At 43.4% G+C, this 19,879-nt stretch overlaps 1 protein-coding gene across 1 annotated transcript in view; it reads right to left on the reverse strand.

The window, feature by feature from the left end:
- Window positions 1-6,815, reverse strand: part of CENPF (centromere protein F) — a 34,388-nt gene extending 27,573 nt beyond the window's left edge. The window contains exons 1-5 of the mRNA XM_066611712.1: window positions 6,654-6,815; window positions 4,469-4,665; window positions 1,835-1,944; window positions 1,461-1,552; window positions 295-586 (exon numbers count right to left, since the gene is read on the reverse strand). Coding sequence (XP_066467809.1) covers window positions 295-586; window positions 1,461-1,552; window positions 1,835-1,944; window positions 4,469-4,665; window positions 6,654-6,815 — 853 coding nt within the window. The remainder of the gene's footprint in view (window positions 1-294; window positions 587-1,460; window positions 1,553-1,834; window positions 1,945-4,468; window positions 4,666-6,653) is intronic.
- Window positions 6,816-19,879: the final 13,064 nt, after the last annotated feature.

Consider the following 19,879-nt stretch of genomic DNA (forward strand, 5'->3'; position numbering starts at 1 on the left):
CATTTAAAAGCATGTCTGTTTTCTAGATTAGGACTATGATTTTTTAATCTCCCAATAAGTGATATGCTTTAAAATATTTCAGTCTTGAGAACTTCAGAAAGTCTCAAGTCTCTGAAAGTGTATGTAAATATTTAGGATTAATTACAAGCCCTGCTAGCCCATGTATTATCAGTATTGCAAGGATGTCCTGTCATTCCAATGTTACTGGAAAATTAGTACAGTGCAAAATTTTGGAATTTTGTTGAATAAAGTCACTTTTTGTTTTGATAAAGTCACTTTGCAAAGTACTTGTACCTTGATTCTGTATTTTCAGCTGATCAAAAAACTGAGAATCCCTGCAGCAGCCCGACACACCTTCACTGAAATCTCTCTTTGCTGCTTTTTGATCTTTGTGGCTAGGAGTTGCCTCAAGTTCCCAGGGAAAATGTGATGCAATCAGCCTGCTACTTGTAGGAGTTTCTTGATTACTGGACGAGGAGCAACATGGTATCTTCTCTTGTTGCCATGAGAACACGGATGAAGAAGCTTGTTGCCGAGCAATTTCTCTGCGACTCATTGTACTTTGCGGATGCAAGGGATTTGTTTTCTTAAAAGAAAATATGATTAACCACTTGACATAATGCAATATAGAAGGCTTTTCCAGAGGAAAAAAAATCACTACCCAACTGCTAAAACAAACAACAGAGTGGATACTCTCTGGGTGCATTCTTTGATAACCGAGTCAGTAACTCATATCATCCTGCCAAGGAATATATATATATATATATATATATATATATATATATATATATATATATATATATATATATATATATATATACACACACACACACACACACACACACACACACACACACACAGTATATAACTTTATATGAGAGTTTTATAATCTGTCAGAGCTACTTCCCATGTTCTGTTCAATCTCTAGAAAGCTGTTTAGCTTTTGATGAGGAACTGCACTTCTCTTTCATCTAAATCAGTGGTCTCCAAACCCCAGCCCGGGGGCAAGATGGGGCCTGCAACAAGCCTCTATCCGGCCCGTGGCCAGCCTCTGATCCCCTGAGAGCCTCTGGCCCAGTTGAACAAACACAACTGGAGTGCTTGTGAGGTGGGGGGAATGGGGGTCCATTTAAGTTGGACTGTGTTGGTGCTTGGAGAAATCCTGGACATTTGAGCTCATTTATTTATTTATTCATTCATCTAAGTTCTCTCTCTAATGTATTTATTTAAATTTTTTTCCCCAGCCCTCGACACTGTGCCAGATATCTGAAGCGGCCATTCAACCGAAAAGTTAGAGACCCCTGATCTAAATCAATACATTCTGTTGGATCAAAAGGGGCTTTCCTCTGTCAAAAAGAGACTTCTTCTGTCAGAGGCAGTTCCTGAGAATCTAGGGAAACTAGAGTCTAGATCTAGACATCTGCATTTAAATATTCTGTGCAAGGTTTTCCAAATTTTACTTGAGACTTCATGTTCTTCAGTTCTGTCTCTAGTCTCTTCCTCTCTTCAACTTCTTTATTGTATTTTACTTGCAGTTCTTCAAACTTCGTATCTGTTAATGCACAAGTGGAAAAAATCTTTTAATTATCTGAACGTGCAGGTTATTATTTTAAAAAAAGGTGGCATTGCACAGTTACGCATCATATGGGATTCTAAAATAAAGGACATCCGTTACAATGCAGAATATTTGAGACTGCATTCCTATACACACTTACCCTTGAGTAAGTCCCATTGAAGAGGATAGGACTTTCTTCTGCGTAAATATGCACAGGACTGTACTGCAGATATATTTACTTATTTTAACAGTTGTATTCAGGAAGAAAACAAAGTGTACCATTGTGACTTGGTAGTGCTGGAACAGTGAAGTTCTTCTGGGGTGTGCCACTGAAAGAAGCGTCTCCAGAAACTAGGGTCTGCTGACTTCTTTCCACTTCAGATTTGATTCTGTTAAAAAGATGAAGATATAGACATTTAGTTTAGCAGTGGAAAGTATGGCAACAAGCTTCTTAAACCAACATGAATGCCAAGATTTAGGTTTCACATAACATTGGCATGACAGGGATTTTCAAACTTCGATTTTCTGTAGGTCCTAAAGAGCATGAAAAAGGCTAAATTTGGACAGATTACAAACAATACTGAGATCATTTATCAGAAATTCTTTATGTCCTTCAAGAAAAAACAAACAGAATAAGGAATTGCCTTGCTTCTTTGAACAGATGCTGCTCTGGATGCTGCCCACAATGCTAACATAAATATTGACATCAAAGAAAAATTATGACAGATCAATAGCCCAACAATATTGTTTTGCTTCATTACCTGAATCCTGGCTTAGGAGCATGTTTCCAAGTTGTGCCAGAACAAGTAAGCAAAGCAACAATCTGTTAAAATGATCAAGGATCCTGCTGTATTACTTAGATTTTCTAATTTAGGGATTTTTAATTTAATTTCTTTTAACTTAGGGATTTTTATCCTGCCATTTGGCTTCTAGAGGCCTTCTGCCCTCGATGAATCACAAACAATAAAATAAAACAATTTTTGGTTGCCAATGCATAATTTTTCCACTGCCAGTTTCATACATCCGTAAAAAACCAGTGACAGCATTCAGCAAAAAAACATGTATGGAAGTAAAGCTGCCCAGCTACAGAGAAGAATCAAAATTCAATAGGCGAAATAAAACAGTACCATAAAGTGAATTGCATTATTTGCACAGAACCACTTACTAATGTAATAGGGGTCCAAATTTCTACTTTTAGGGAAACTTTTTCACATTAAAGCCTTACAAACACTTAACTCAGGGTAAGTTGAATGCACACAGAGTGGAAAAGCAAGACCATGTTAGTGGGCTCTGCCCTCCATCTGAATAAATTCAGTTGCAAAGCTGGAAAAGAGTCTCTGCAAGAATCCCTGTGTGTGAATAAGGGCTAGACATACTATCAGGAATACTGCTTCTATAGTTCCTAATATTTGCTTCATGCCAGTGCTTCTGAAAAGTTTTAGCACATGCCCACTTTTTAAAATGACAATCTATTGCAACCCACATAGCTTTATTAGACAAAAAAAGTGGTCTAGAAAGAAATACAGGTCCAGCCTATTTATACACACATTTTTTATACACAGATTTGACTGAACATGAATGGCCCCTGCAAATGAGAAGGAATGTGCTGATCCCTGGAGGAGGGGAAAATGCATCCCTTTAAAATCAGTTTTAAAAACTGAACAGTCCTTTAATAATAGCCTCCTTAATGAGAGAGAGAGGGCAGCAGGCTGACAATCCATCAATCCTTCTCTCTCCTGCAATCCTTCTCTCTCCTCTCCCTTCCCCCCAGCACATGAAAGAAAGATGATCACTTTGCATTGGTGAAGGGAGGGGCTGAGTGAAGTGCTGATGGATTGTCTTCTTAATGACTCTTATCTTAGAGTCAAAAGGTCAGCAAGGCTGTTTTTCAATCAATGGAGCAAAAAAACTTTGTTTTTTAAATTGATTTGCTATAGTACGTTTTTTGTTATCCACATGAGTGCTTTGAACGGAACCCATGCGAATATAATTAGTCTCAACCTGTAATATTTTATTATTATAAATAATAATCAGGGTCCTATGCTCCTGAAGAGGCAAGGGACCTTACAGATAGTACATGTGTGTAGACATTTGCTAGACTCTCTCTAGAAATGGAGACCAAGGTTGTTCTCCCAAACCTTTACAGTAGTTCCAGGGTATCCAGAAAGCAGAATTGGAGAGCAAGATGTGCAGGTAGGGACTTCCTGGGCAGACAAAAGGTTGAAACTGGGTTTACGCATGATCTACGGCATGCCAATTACTAGTGAAAATTGGAATAGGTGACATTTTAATTTGGGAGTATGAAGATTACCTCATACCAAAAGTTAGCATTCTAGCCACGAGAGCACTCTCTCCATTCGGACTGTCTGCTGCTGCAATTTTCCTCTGCCATCTGGGCAAGGCTGCTTGCAAAGCTGTTTTTATTTTTTTAATAATTCAGAAACATTTCGTGACCCACCAAAAATAATTCTGTGACCCAAAGGTGGGTTCCGACCCACGGTTTAGGAAATACTGCTTTATGCACATAGGCTTTGTCCAAGCCTTCATCTGAACACACATGGACAAGGAGGGTAGAGACCATATGCATGATCCCACTCACCCCCCCACCCCCCCACAGCCATTTAAAGAGAGGGCTACTGCTTTTTCGGCTGCAGATTGTTTCTGAGGCAATTGCAGACAATTTCGCAGAATAGTCGGGTCACACAAAGCCCTTGCAACTCAGCATCGTCACCTGCATATAGAGAATGAACATAGGACACAACAAATGCTCTCCTGGAGCTGTACATGATGGAGGAAACCCAAGTACAGGGCAAGCTTCAGGGAAGATTGTTTGCCTGTAGTAATTTCCTCATGGAGAAATTCCCAAACAGTTAGAAGAGCACAGCGATTCTTGAGCAAAGAAGAGATTCTCACCTCTTAAGTTCTTGTTCCAGTCTTTCTATATGTTTGTTGCAAGAAAGAAGTTGCCCTTCTTGGAAGTTAACTTGCGATTCTTTCACCTGAAGGTCATGGGAAAGCTTCTGCCTCGTTTTTTCTAAGTTATCACATAGCTCCATCAAGCTCTGTTTTTCTCTCTTCAGTGTTGCCCCTTCATTTTTTTCGTCGTCCACCTAATCAGAGTGGTCCACAACAAAAAACCAAACTCAGTTCAGCTTTTAACCTGCTCCTTTTATGAAAATAACTTTGCTCAAACATTTCTGGGACAAGAGGAATTACTGTTTTTCGCCAAAACTCTTTTTTGAAACTTTGACCGCCATTCAGAGAGAGATTTACATGATTCAGCTCACTGGCTCTTTCAACATTATAACTGGATGTGTTTGAAAATGGTTTCATTTTTTCCACAGATTTTCCTCAGGGTCCTAGCAAACTGGTGCCGGCACCAGCTACAAATTAACAAGCTGCAGTCCTTAAATATTGTCCCCTGCTATGTGTGTAAGCAGTAAGGACTGACGTGTATGTGCAATAGAGTCAAGGAGCAGGCCCTGGTTCTCCTACAAGTTATTTGTGTGGTTGGGGAAGCTTCACAAGCTGCAATCTCACTCCTGTGCCCTTCATAGATAATCTGTGCTCCCAGAAGTGTGCGACAAGCAGCCTACAGTATTCAAGGGTTAAAGTAAATTTGACCCACAGCTTCCTATCCTTTAAAAATAAAAATCTAAAAAAGCATCTACATCTACAACTGACATCTACTACTAAGAGCAGAAGATTGGGGCAGGGGCTGATAAATCCTTTTCTGTATTGCTATTTCTCTACTCAAATTTGCACACTCCTTCCCACTCACCTACTTTCCTACCAATAGGGGAAGGTCTCATACCTTTCTCCTCATAGCCTAGGGCGGTCGAAAAGGCAGAAAAAATGCATGTAAGGGAAAGGGGTTAAGCCACAGGTTCCCAAAATGGGGCATCATGACTCTCTAGCCAGTGAAGCCCTGTCTTTGTCCCCTTAAGGGGTGGAGTGATGGCGAAGGCAGCAATGTGTTTGCTGCGATCACACCACTGCTGGGATCAAAGGATTTTTTTAAAAAAACTTACCTATGGGCCAATGCTGCCATCAGAGGGTACCAGGAGCCGATGGATCCCTCTTCAGGCCTCCCGAAGCCTCAAAAAAGCTAAAAATGGTGATCACAAAACTGGAAGTGGGCTGCGATCACTATGTTTAGCTTGTTTAGGCTCCCCACACCATCCAGAGTGCTGGCAATGCCTGGGGTAAGTTAAAAAAAACAAAACTCTTTTGACCCTGGCAGCGGCACGATCACAGTGGTTGTGTTGCTACCTTTGCCCCTTCTCCATAAGCTCTTACCCTGGTTCCCAAACTCCCAGAGACTTTGGGAACTGCTGGAGTAAGCAGTTTCTCAATGCTTTACTTTTCTTTACGCAGCGTGTAGTCAGTTTGTGGAACGCCTTGCCACAGGATGTGGTGATGGCATATGGCCTAGATGGCTTTAAAAGGGGATTGGTCAAATTTCTGGACAAAAAGTCCATCACAGGTTACAAGCCATGATGCGTATGTGCAACCTCCTGATTTCAGAAGTGGATTAGCTCAGAATGCCAGATGCAAGGGGTGGCACCGTGATATAGGTCTCTTGTTGTCTTGTGTGCTCCCTGAGACATTTCGTGGGCCACTGTGAGATACAGGAAGCTAGACTAGATGGGCCTATGGTGTGATCCAGAGGGGCTGTTCTTATATTCTCCTCACACAACTTTCTTGTTTGGTTTAAAAAGAAAATCCAAGGATGAAGGAAAAAGACACAGATCACTGTGTTATATGAAATGACTTGGTTCAAAGCTATCAGATGAGAGACAGCTATCTCATGCATATTTAGAGCTTTGTCTGTTTCTTGTATTCACTGAGAACTAAGATATGATATCCACAAGCGGCCTGACCATGGAACTCTTCCATTCTCAGCTTATGCAACTACCATTCATTAAATGGGTCTAGCAGTAGAAGGTTGCTAGAAGCAACAACCCACACATTTCTAGTATGTCAATTTTTAATCAAAACAAAATCTCAGAGCTTATTATCAGCAATTTAAAAAACCCAACAATATCAGATTGACTCTTCAATGAGTGTTATATTTACATCTATATAGCGATGGTACCTTCTGCTTCTGTTTTTGCAAAGCTGCCTCCAGAGATTCTAGCTGAAACTGCCTTTGCTGTCGCTCCTTTTTAAGCTTCTCAAGTTGACTTTCAAGTTCCTGAATCTTGTGAAGGACTCTTGTAGAAAGGCCTTCTTTCCATTCTTCCACAACCCAGCTCATTTTGTCAGATTTTTCCTCCTTCACAAACAAGAAATATCACAAAGACAAAGGACGCATTGTTAAAAGGCACAGCTCTTTAGAAGTCTAAAATTATTCTTCAATAACAGGTGGATCATTCTTTAGCTATATATTGATCCAGATCAGACATAACACCATGTACCAAAATTTGAACAATTTCATGCTGATCTAAATATTTCAGTATTAATTTTGGTGTGAGGATTTCAGAAATACAGCTAGCGTCAATAGTAACTTTAGCCGCAATTTAGGCTATTGAGGGCACAATCCTAACCCCTTATGTCAGTGCTTTCAAGCACTGGCATAGCGGTGCCAATGGGACATGTGCTGCATCCTGCAGTTAGGTGTCACTCACGGAGTCCTCCTCAAAGTAAAGGAATGTTTGTTTCCTTACTTCAGAGCTGCATTGCCCTTATGTCAGTGCTGGAGCAGTGCTGGAGCAGTGACATAAGGGGTTAGGATTGCGCCCTCAGTTGTATAATACAACCTGTATTACAATGCATTTGGCAAGTGAATAGATGAGCACACAAAATTTAAGATAACTAAATTTAAGATAACTAAAAAGTGTTGATTATACAAAAAACTAAGATTATCGTTGGAATCAGAGCCTCTGAATTGCATAAAAAATTAAAAATTCAACTTAAACAATTTCTGTGTTACAGAGTGTAATGCGCTCATTACATTAAGCCTCTGACTTATTTGCTCCTGCCTTCTCCCTACTGCACATGCGGGGCAGAGAACTCAAGTTCCTGTTTGCTCACAGCCCAATCCTGAGCTGCCTGGCACCCAGAGGCTGCCGCTGCATCCTTTGCACATTGAAAGTTTACGAACAGCCACTACTTGTAAAGAGTCACTTGCGTTCTCCATCCATCTTTTCAAGGGTTCTCTCCCTTTTTCATAGCCTGCACACAGCAAATGATCTCCTGAGGAATAATTTTTTCATATATAAAACTGTGATGATTGGATGTTTGCATATAAAATAACCAACTCAGCAGTCTTTACCTGAAGAATGGAAGTGATCCTTTAAATTCCATGCCTTAAAAATACAACACAATTCCCTTAAAGCGAACTTGAAAGTATTCTTGTTATCTGATTGCTGTGATCATGGAATGATAGAGGCTAAAAAGTTGAATGCTATAAAAATTGCATGGATGTCACCAAAAGTAGCCACCCTACATCCCTTCCTTTTCTCCTGCCAGGGCTGTGTGGTAAATGAAACATGATGTCATCATGTAGGAAGTTTTCTTGCCCTCACTCCACTTAATTGGCTGCTGTTTATTTGAAGCAGCTACTGTGCAATGACTAAGGGCCCAATCCTGTCCAACTTTCCAGCACTGGTGCAGCTGCAATGCAGCTCTGAGGTAAAGGGACAAATGTTCCAATACATTGAGGAGGCGTTTGTGATTGCCTCCCCACCACAGGATGCAGTGCATGCCCCATTGGTACAGGTGCACTGGCACTGGAAAATTGGATAGGACATGGTCCTAAAACATCTCATTTCAAGACTGAGTTTGTTAAAGCTCCTTTACTGCAGAGTAGACAACTCTGACTGACATCTCTGACTTCTTACCTTCTCCTAGGAGAAATGATACCTTCAGGTCTAGTAACTGTCAAAGTTCTCTTTTTACAGTTGTTTTACAGCTTCTGAAAAGCAAAACATCAGATTATATTTCAGATTATTGTCAGCCTGGGAAAAGTAATAAAATGGAAGCCCACATTAAAGCAGCACACATTTTTGTTTGGCCACAGCTGCCAGCTTCATCAATTATGCTCAAACAGTTTGCACTTGCCCTGCTATCGTCCAAGCATGTTCCACATAGCGGGCCTTCATGACCCAACATCATCTCTATCTCTTCTACAAGTGCGCAGAAATTCTTGCACATTGGTATGTGCAGCTCCCTGAAGGGCCACTTCCTGGGGCCAAGCTAGGCTAACCCAACAACCTAATCTTTGTAACTGCTATCTTCTTCCTGCTCAGTGTCCTCTCAAAAGGGCTGGAGGGCAAAGAGCCTGGGATGCGTTGGCAGAGGAAGCCTGTGGAATAGAGTGGGATTGGGGGAATGCAGTTCCGAGCTAAGGAAATGTAGGAAAAATTAGGCTACAAAGAATCGTGTTTAGGAGAAGGGTGCAAATATCCCCAACGACATCTGCCTAAATCCACACCTCTTTGTAAAAGACATTTTCCCCCTTTGCAGACAAATCACCCGTCCCACAGCATCCACCAAGTGATTCTAAAACAGGAGCCACAATTAACCATTACTTCTCACTTTTAAAAAATGCACATTATCTTTCTAACATGATTACATTTTACATGAGAAGAGGCACAATCCAGCCAAAGCTAAACACTTTAAACCCTCACAGGTCTCAGGAGAAGAAAGGCGCACCAATAACTATTGGATGTGCATCCTTCCCCAGCTCCTCTTGTGTACAGGTGGGCTTCAGAGATATCACATCTGTCTTGCATTTCATGGGCTTCGGGCCCCACCATTTGCACTTTTAAAAACTACAGTTGTGTGTGTGACTATATATATATGAGTGCAAATTGCATGCCTTTGATGAAGTTGGCTCTAGAAAAAACTTTCATCTTTCATCTTTACTTTTTTCCCTCTGCATTAATGAATGCATGTTCGCGAATAGCCCTTTCACAGTCCTGCTTGGAGATGCCAAGATCCCTAAACCCTGCTCTTCCACTGAGCTATGGTCCACCTCTCAAAGGAAAAACACTGCATGCAGCTGATTCATGACGCACCTTTATGTGCCTGATGCAGGTGGTTTCTAGGCCGCCAGAGTTTTCAGAACGTGAAAAGAGCCCGGCTGGATCAGGGCAAAGGCCCATCTAGTCCAGCTTCCACAAAGCACCTGTGTCCTGGTGCCCTCCCTGGCATCAGCCATTCTGAGGAAGCCTACTTCTGAAATCAGGAGGTTGCACATTACATATCACGGCCTGTAACCCGTGATGGACTTTTCCTTCAGAATTTTGTCCAATCCCCTTTTCATGTCTTTTAGGCCAGATGCCATCACCACGTCCTGTGGCAAGGAGTTCCACAGGCTAATCCCAGACCGTACATCCCCACAGGGTTTGTAACCGGTGACAGACTTTTCCTGCAGAAATCTGGCCAATCCCCTCTTAAAGGCATCCAGGCAAGATGCCATCACCACATCCTGTGGCAAGGAGTTCCTCAGACTGCTAGGTAAAGAAACATTTGGTACGCTGCCACACGTTCAATTGTCTACAGTCCACGAGGCTCTTTATTCAGGCTAGAAGGACCATCGTCTTCCTTCTGATCCCATGAGAGCCACTTGAGATCTCCTGGACCCACTGGATTCAGGATCCAGCCCACTGAAGCCAATGGGATCAAGGGGGAGGGCCCCCCCCCACAGGGAACAACAGGCTGAGCACGGGCGCTCCTCACCGTCTTACAGCCGCTGCGCTCTCCCGCCGCGGTCCCAGGTCTCTCCCCGCGAATCCTCGAGCACCGCACCAGATTCAAACCTCCCACCATCTTCACGCTGCAAACAGCCAGTCGGGGCTGAGGCGGACGCTGATTGGCCGGCCCCGAAAGTCGGTCGCGTTCCAGCATTCTTCGGACGAGCCAATAGGAATTCTCTCCGCGTCTCCCGCCTGGCGCGAGTCCGGGCGTTCGCAAGCTCATTGGCTGAGGCGGAGCAAGGAGCGGCCGCTCTGCTGGCACTCGTCACGTAGAGGGACAAAAACGGCAGAGTGACGCTTCCAGGTCGTGTTTCCGAGACTCTCTAGTTTGCCTGTATGCTTTTTTTCCCCACCACGTGGGGGGGGGGGAACAGCATCTCCATAGGAAGTGACCCATCTGGTCCGCCTCCTGCGTCTCTCAGGGACCCACCAGGTGCCTCAGGCAGCAGGCAGGGCGGCAGGAGTCTGCATCTGGCGCCTCCCTTGCACTGGCATTCTGGGGCAGCCCTTCTCAAACCAGGAGGTGGCACATGCCCCCAGGCACCAGCACCACATCCTGTGGCAATGAGTTCCACAGACTCATCCCAGACTGTGCATACCCACAAGGCTTCTAACCTGTGATGGACTCTTCCTCCAGAAATCTGACCAATCCCTTTTTAAAGGCTTCTAGGCCAGATGCCGTCACCACATCCTGTGGCAAGGAGTTCCACAGACTTATTCCAGGCTATACATAACCACACGGCTTGTAACCTGTGATGGACTCTTCCTCCAGAAATCTGAACAATCCCTTTTTTGGTGAGGTGACACATTCCCTCACCAAAGGCTACTGAAAAAACTCCACAGTCAGGGAATTAGAGGACAGGTCCTCTCGTGGATTGAGAACTGGTTGGAGGCCAGGAAGCAGAGAGTGGGTGTCAATGGGCAATTTTCACAATGGAGAGAGGTGAAAAGTGGTGTGCCCCAAGGATCTGTCCTGGGACCGGTGCTTTTCAACCTCTTCATAAATGACCTGGAGACAGGGTTGAGCAGTGAAGTGGCTAAGTTTGCAGACGACACCAAACTTTTCCGAGTGGTGAAGACCAGAAGTGATTGTGAGGAGCTCCAGAAGGATCTTTCCAGACTGGCAGAATGGGCAGCAAAATGGCAGATGCGCTTCAATGTCAGTAAGTGTAAAGTCATGCACATTGGGGCAAAAAATCAAAACTTTAGATATAGGCTGATGGGTTCTGAGCTGTCTGTGACAGATCAGGAGAGAGATCTTGGGGTGGTGGTGGACAGGTCGATGAAAGTGTCGACCCAATGTGCGGCGGCAGTGAAGAAGGCCAATTCTATGCTTGGGATCATTAGGAAGGGTATTCAGAACAAAACGGCTAGTATTATAATGCCCTTGTACAAATCTATGGTAAGGCCACACCTGGAGTATTGTGTCCAGTTCTGGTCGCCGCATCTCAAAAAAGACATAGTGGAAATGGAAAAGGTGCAAAAGAGAGCAACTAAGATGATTACGGGGCTGGGGCACCTTCCTTATGAGGAAAGGCTACGGCGTTTGGGCCTCTTCAGCCTAGAAAAGAGACGCTTGAGGGGGGACATGATTGAGACATACAAAATTATGCAGGGGATGGACAGAGTGGATAGGGAGATGCTCTTTACACTCTCACATAATACCAGAACCAGGGGACATCCACTAAAATTGAGTGTTGGGCGGGTTAGGACAGACAAAAGAAAATATTTCTTTACTCAGCGTGTGGTCGGTCTGTGGAACTCCTTGCCACAGGATGTGGTGCTGGCGTCTAGCCTAGACGCCTTTAAAAGGGGATTGGACAAGTTTCTGGAGGAAAAATCCATTATGGGGTACAAGCCATGATGTGTATGCGCAACCTCCTGATTTTAGAAATGGGTTATGTCAGAATGCCAGATGCAAGGGAGGGCACCAGGATGAGGTCTCTTGTTATCTGGTGTGCTCCCTGGGGCATTTGGTGGGCCGCTGTGAGATACAGGAAGCTGGACTAGATGGGCCTATGGGCTGATCCAGTGGGGCTGTTCTTATGTTCTTATGTTTTTAAAGGCTTCTAGGCCAGATGCCGTCACCACATCCTGTGGCAAGGAGTTCCACAGACTTATCCCAGGCTATACATATCCACACAGCTTGTAACCTGTGATGGACTCTTCCTCCAGAAATCTCTCCAGTGCCCTTTCAAAGGCATCTACGCCAGGCACCAGCACCACATCGTGTGGCAAGTTGTTCCACAGACTCATCCCAGACTGTACATACCCTCAGGGCTTGTAACCTGTGATGGACTTTTTCTCCAGAAATCTGACCAATCCCTTTTTAAAGGCTTCTAGGCCAGATGCCATCACCACATCCTGTGGCAAGCAGTTCCACAGACTCACTACAAGCTGACTTTTTTGTATGTGTCAATCATGTCCCCCCCTCAGGCGCCTCTTTTCTAGGCTGAAGAGCCCCAAATGCTGTAGCCTTTCCTCGTAGGGGAGGTGCCCCAGCCCAGTAATCATTTTGGTTGCTCTCTTCTGCACCTTTTCCATTGGGGAAACCAAGACATAGGAGAAACTGAGTCTTTTAGCATACCTGTGGTCCCCAACAAAAGGTTGCAAAACAGAACAGAAGGCTACACTCTTTCTAACTCAGATGGTATTTCCTCCAGAGCTGGTAACAGAGTGTAAATCTATGTTTGATAAACAGGGACATATAAATTAACAGGTGGAATTTCTTCACCCAGAATTTTTGTAGGTGAAGCATAAGGATGTTTACAAACATGCTAAGGCTTCTGTGGCTGGATGAGTTTAAAACATAATTTAAAATGTTGCTTGTGACTTCAAGCCATGGATTAAAACACGGATTAAAGCCCTGAGACACTTATTCCCAACATTTCGCTTCCATCTGTGCAAGTTGTAACCTCCTGAAAGCATCTTGAAAGCATCTGAAAGAAATTGTATCCTCTCATTTGTTGGCTGGATATCTATTTGGGAGTTTGATGGAACTCCCTCCCAGACTTGCAGCCTTAATCCAATTTCTTACTGAATTATAATAAACAGAAATGGTAGAACTGCTTTCAGACTAGAAATTTCATGAAGAAACTGTAAAATAGGACCGAGCTCTTTCGCTGTAGAGCAGTGTTTTCCAAGATTTATCCTCCACTGTACCACTTCACAGTACCTATTCAAAGTACCACTGGAAGTAACTGGCGGTGACATAATTGCCAGTTATTCTGGGTTGGAAGGCCAGGTGTGATGTAAGGAACACCAGTAAGAGGCTTAGGGTGGATGGGAGGGCTTTTTCAAGCACAGAGAAGCATGCTTTGGAGCTCTGTTCACTGAGAAGACCACTGAGAAGATTCCACTGAGTTCAGTGCTACTAATAAACATACTTTACATAAATTGTACTGTCAGTTACCTGCCATGTCCTCCTATAAAAGGAAATTAAGGGGAAAATATCACAATGCTGCTATCCCTTTAAGGCTACAGTCTTTACCAAAGGAAGATTTATTTACTTACCGGCTTATTTAGCACTACATGGACGTGCCAGTGTGCATCAGCTGAGCTCCTCCTGCTCCCTTCTTTTGTTCATATGTTTCCTTTAAGGTTCATCAAGAAAAAGGCTTCCCTGAGACACTTCGATATCAGCACCATTGCAGAAAGACCACTTGGCCAGACAGGCAGTTCATTCTGTGTACTGTATTTGTGTCCTCAATTCATCGGAATCCAACAAGAGCTACAGACTCCAGTCAGTGCATTGGTGGAATTGGCATGCACCAGCCAACTGAGCATCCAAGTCCATCCGAACAGATCGAAGGAAAGCCCCTGTACTGCTTCCATGCAGTGCAAGAATCCTGTGGTCTTTTGCATGTGATCATATCATAATCAAATCTCTCTCTCCAGTCCCTTTCGGGGGTGATCTGATAAGCCAGCAAAAATTACTCTTTAAGCATAAATGCTGGCCCAACTTGCTTTTCTTTAAAATTGCAAGTTTAAAAAAAAAAGCTCTGTCTTGACTCTCTTGGCCTTGTGCTAATTGCTGTTCTGTCAACCCAGTAAAATATGAATAATATTTTTTGACGACATCTTTGTGCAACTCCGCTAAGCAGGCTTAAAGTTTTGTCTTAGAATTCCTGATTTGTATTAATTCAGATGTACATTTGTACTGGTATATGGAAGTTCTTTATCCCAGGAATAGCTCATGGGGGGGGGGGGGCAGCACTGTCTCATTGTCTTCACCCTCTGAGCTACCATTTTGTATCTGGCTCTTTATTTGGGGGTTCCAGTAAAATAAACAAGGGGGGGAGAGAGAGAGACCCCAAAAGCCTGAAGATGGCCCATCCATGACTTATGCTCCAGCACTGTCACTGACCCACAAGTGGAGGGAAGTTCTTGCAAGTGTGACCCAACCACTGGCCTCTTCAAAGGGTGAGTTGCCAAAATTGTTGTTCAGAAGACCTCAGTGAGTAAACACATTGTACCACTAAAGATGAAACTGAACTGAATAAAAAGAGCGCTGTTCATAGTCTAAAAACACATTCTGAAGAGACACCAGCAATAGTCACAGAAAAGATGCCATGCTGGGGTGAAGAGGGGCAGTTGATTTCTTCCTGCTACATATATACTTTAAAAAGTGCCTGTTTGTGCCAGTTTCCAAGTGTCATGGTCTCATGTGCATGGAGGCTCATTCTCTCCCTGGACGAGAAATACAATCACACGGAACCCCTCTGGTGTGAAGCCTAATGTCTGCTTCTTGACAGAGAGAAATCATGGCTCAGGAACGCAAATGAATTTTTAAAATGTGAATTATTTTGTAACTGATCTGTCACCCTTTTTATGTACAAGCTATGGACTTCTTTATTTTTAACTATTAGAATAACAATCCTTCTCTGTTTTTGCCACTAGGTGATTCCCTTTTCCACAGGAAAGGCAAAAAGTGTTATAACTTTTCCACAGAAAGAGCTGAAATCTGTCTGCAGCAGTTTTAAAACAAGCACTACCTTTGCTAGAAGAAGAGTTAGGGCTGCCTGGTATAGAGTCCATCTCTTAGAGAAGACCAGAGGTTCATTGAACTCAGTATTGTCAACCTAGTCTTAGACTGACAGAGATTGATATGATACCAGCCAAATGGGCAACTTCAAAGTTGTAATAGATTTTTTTTCCTGTTGACTAATATCCCTAGGAAGTATGCATCCATCTTTGGCTAAATGCAGCCATCTTTGGCTGTGTTAAAATAAGCATGTTAACTGATTTCAATTACTTTTTTTTAATTCAGACAATGTAAAGCAGTAGTTCTCACACATTTAGCACTGGGACCCACTTTTTAGAATGAGAATCTGTCAGGACCCACAGGAAGTGATGTCGTGACCGGAAGTGACATCATCAAGCAGGAAAACTTTTAACATTCCTAGTCTACAATCCTACCCACACTTACCCAAGAGTAAGTTCCATTGACTATCATTGTTAAAAGAATATACATAGTAGCTTGTTAAAAGTACAGGTCTGTAACATTTCCCCAGATGCAGTCACATCCCATGGTAGCATCAAGTCTAATATATTAAAAATAAAATATTGAAATGATTGAGGACCCACCTGAAATTGGCCCATGAGGTCCTGACCCACAGTTTGAGAAACACTGATGTAAGGGAAGTGGTTGATATTGAATTGCTATGTCTTAATTATGTACACATTTTCCTATTTAAAAATTTCAATATAAAGCTTTGAAAATAACATTTGCAACATTTGAAAACATTTCAACTTTTCAATGTTTGAAAATAACATTTGAAAATGTTTGAAAATAACACTAATGCTACATTTGCGGCCCAATCCTAACAAGGGCTTACACTGCCAGAACTAGCGTTCCAGCAGCAGAAGGTCCTTTTGGGTGTCACAAAGTGCAACACGTCATATAGTGTGGCCTGGCTGCCACCACAAACAGCTGGGTCCATGAGCTAGCAGCAGATGGAGAAAAGGCCTCACTGCCAGTAAGTCAGTGCAGAGGAGAGAGGAGGTATGGGCAGAATGGGGGAGTGGGAGGAACAGTGAGGAGACCAGAGTAGGGAGTAGGGCAGATTGGGAAGGGGAAGCATCAGTGCCATTCCACCCCCCCCCCTTGTCAGCCTCTATCCGCCTCTGATTGGATAGGTCTGGGTCTGATGGATTTCCAACTAGATTGAGCTGGGCAGTGAGGGCTTAACCCAGGGCAAGGGAAGAAAATATTCCCTTACCCTGAGCAGGCCTTCACAGCCCCAGGGTGTGTTCCAGGGGGCGGGCAGGCAGGGAGGAGGAGATGGAGCTGGGACCCGGAAGTTATGCCAGATCCCAACCCTGTTCTCCGAGCAGTGCGGAGTGGCTTGAAGCTGCTCCTGTTCTCCTTAGAGTTGTGCCACCTCCTGAGGTGGTGCAGGTCTGAGGGGACCCATTGGGGTTGTGGTGGCCTACCGGGAGGTAAGGGGAAGAGTTTCCCCTTGCCTCCGGCTGAACCACTTCTGGCCCCAATCTTGCTCTGGATACAGCACAGGTCTCCTGGCCTGCCTGTTCCAGCGCAAGACAGGACTGCGCTGTTAACCACTCTATTACAATATAAAATTATATAATGTTATTATAAATGCTCTAAATTATGTCCAGTTGTATTTTTTTGAGGGGCTGTATATTGCCAAAACCTAAACTGTAAATGAAGCTATTTGAAACAAATACAAAAGGGCGGGCAAGCATATATCTCAAGATTACAAAACCCAGAGTGGTGACTAGGAACTATGACTGCAAATCACAATTGCCTGGGTAAAGAAGGAATGATAATATAACTTTTATGCTGTTTAACTCTAAATTGCATCACAGTATTGGTAGAAAAAATTGATCTTCTTCACTGGGGAAAATCTTCAGCTCTAGAATGAAAGAACTGAAGTTTTATAAGTGAAGGAGAAAAGCACAGCCATTGTTACTCTCTAAGCTCACTATTTAAGGAATAGCTACTAATAATCTAGGCTTGTGATATTCTATAGAAAGTCACTTATAGATTGGTGCAAGGGATAAATATTGGTGCACTAATACCATACATTGGTGCAAGGGACAGATCTCTTAACTGAATCCTTCCAGGCTTAACTGAGGTTAAGTGATACGTTGGTGTGGCTGATACGGGAGGAGTGATGTTTACCATGCTAGATGTTAACCATGCTAGAAGCTAACCCAATGCAGACATTATCCTCTGTGTGGACTAGAGAACCACTGTGCAGATGGGCAGTGCACTGACTAGTTATGTCACCTGCACCAATGTGCTGCTCAAGCATGGCATCAGGGGTCCCATCAGAGGGCCCACCACTGGACTAGCTCTGTCATTGATGCCTATTGCCATCAGGGTACAGATTGGAATGCTATAGGACAGAGTTTCTGAAACTGTGGGTGGCAACCCATTAGGTGGGTCACAAGTCAATTTCAGGTGGGTCGTGTAGCACTCAGTCACCATTGAAAATACAGAGCTGAAAATAAAGGGTACAGAGCTGCTGGGCAGGGTGAAAGGCATGGTGCTTTGAATAGGTGGGAAGACAGGACACTGGAAAGGGGGAGGACTGAGTGGTTGGAAAAGGATCCAAGTCTGTGTTCTGCTTTGACTTCCAAGCTGGAATGTTTGAATTCTGAACTAGGCAAAATAACAGCACAAGCACCCTGTGTAATAGGACTTTTGGCTGATCACAGCTTAGGTTTGAAGGCTAAATAGATGCTGTCCCTTCTGACCATGACATCACTTCCAGGCTAATGACATCACTTCTGGTGGGTCCCAACAGACTGTCATTTTAAAAAGTGGGACCTGGTGCTAAAAAGTTTGAGAACCACTACAGGGGATTCCAATGCAAGATTTTGTCCCTGGACCTTCAGCAACCTGGCACTGATGGCCATGTTCCTGAGTTCAGGGCTTGACTGCAGAAGTACACATTCTAAATCAGGGATGTTAAACTTGTTTCATACATAAAGCCGAAGTTAGCATTCTTGGTGCCTGCTGAGGGCCAGGAGTGACATCATTCAGCAGAAACTGACATCGTTCAGCAGATGAATGATGCTGAAAAAAGCACTCTGTTCTCACATAGAAACTCATTAGCTGCAAATGATAGAAGAGAAAATGTGCAAATCTTGTCCATATTTTCAAGATATGAGAGCCCAATTATCACACTGGGAGAGCCCAATTATAATGGGGAGCAGATAAATTGCTTCTGGGGGCTGCATTTGGCCCATAGGCCTTATGTTTGACACCGCTTCTAAATCACTGTGGTTGTTTCCTTTCGTTCAGCTCTTCTCTACAGACCAACATTGAACACAAGAGTGACCTGGGGCATGGTCAACAGTGTGGGCTGTGTTTGTGAGATTTTGGCTCTTTGGGCAACAACTGCATACAGCTTCTGCTAGACATGTGTTGAACATCAGTGTTGTGATATTCCTTATGAGCCACCATTAGGGAGGAGGAAAGAATTAGCTGAGAGGAGGGTGTGTGTGTGTGGGATCCTGTGGCTCACTCCCAATGCCACAACCATGGGTAGCTTCTATATGCACCACCTCCTGCTGCCAAAATGTTTTCACTGGCAATACGTTTTCTTATAGATTTCTTGTCTTCTGGCTCATTCATTCATTCATTCATTCATTCATTGTATACCCTGCTTTTCAACCACTTGACAATGTAGCTTACAAAATATAAAAGATATAATAACACATACCATAAAATATATGCATGCTCACGTTTTATATGTTTGTGTATAAAATATCACTGTAAAACTGATATTTTAAAATTGAGCCAGGACGGTGTAGTGGTTCAGGAGTTGGACACAGACCTGGAAGATTCTGGTTCAGATCCCCCCTTGGCCACAAAGCTTCCTGGGTGACCTTGGGCCAGTCACTATTTTTCAGCCTCACCTTCCTCACAGGTTGTTGTGAGGACAAAAAGAGGGGAGGAACCATTTACAGTACACCACCCTATGTTCATTGGAGGAAGGGTGAAATAAATAAATAGTTAAAAATATAGAACAATATAAACAACCAACATAAAAACAACCAGCAGCAATTGCCCCACAATTGAAGAACAAGGGCATATCTAATACATTGCAGCCACAAAAACCCACCTATAAAAATTTGTAGAAAAGAAAATCAGATCTTGTTGGTGCTTCTGTCTTCCTAGTACAATAAGAAGTTACAGGGGCAAAGCCACGTGTGGGCACAATCCTAACCAGGTTTACTCAGAAGTAAGACCTATTTTGTTCAGTGGAGCTTAGAAAAGTGTGGTTAGTTAGGATAGCAGCCTGTGGGCCCAATCCTATCCAATTTTCCTGTGCTGCTGTGCCAATGGGGTATGCACTGCTTCCTATGTTAGGGAGGCAGTCACAGAGGTCTCCTCAAAGTATGGGAACATTTGTTTCATTACCTTGGGGCTGCACCAGTTGGTGCAGCTAGAAAGTTGGATAGGATTGGACCCTGTGTTGGCTTTCTTTGGAGGAGACACTACAGTGGAGTCTTCTGGCTTTTAGATGGTTTGCTTTATTTACAAATATCAAAGTGGAGCAAACAGCAGGTGCATTCCTACCAAGTGGCAAATCTGCTATCTTACATTGGGTGCCTTCAGCTAGGTCTTGGCTCTCTCTCTCTC

The sequence above is a fragment of the Tiliqua scincoides genome, chromosome 1 (assembly GCF_035046505.1).
Source record: "Tiliqua scincoides isolate rTilSci1 chromosome 1, rTilSci1.hap2, whole genome shotgun sequence".
Lineage (NCBI taxonomy): Eukaryota > Metazoa > Chordata > Lepidosauria > Squamata > Scincidae > Tiliqua > Tiliqua scincoides.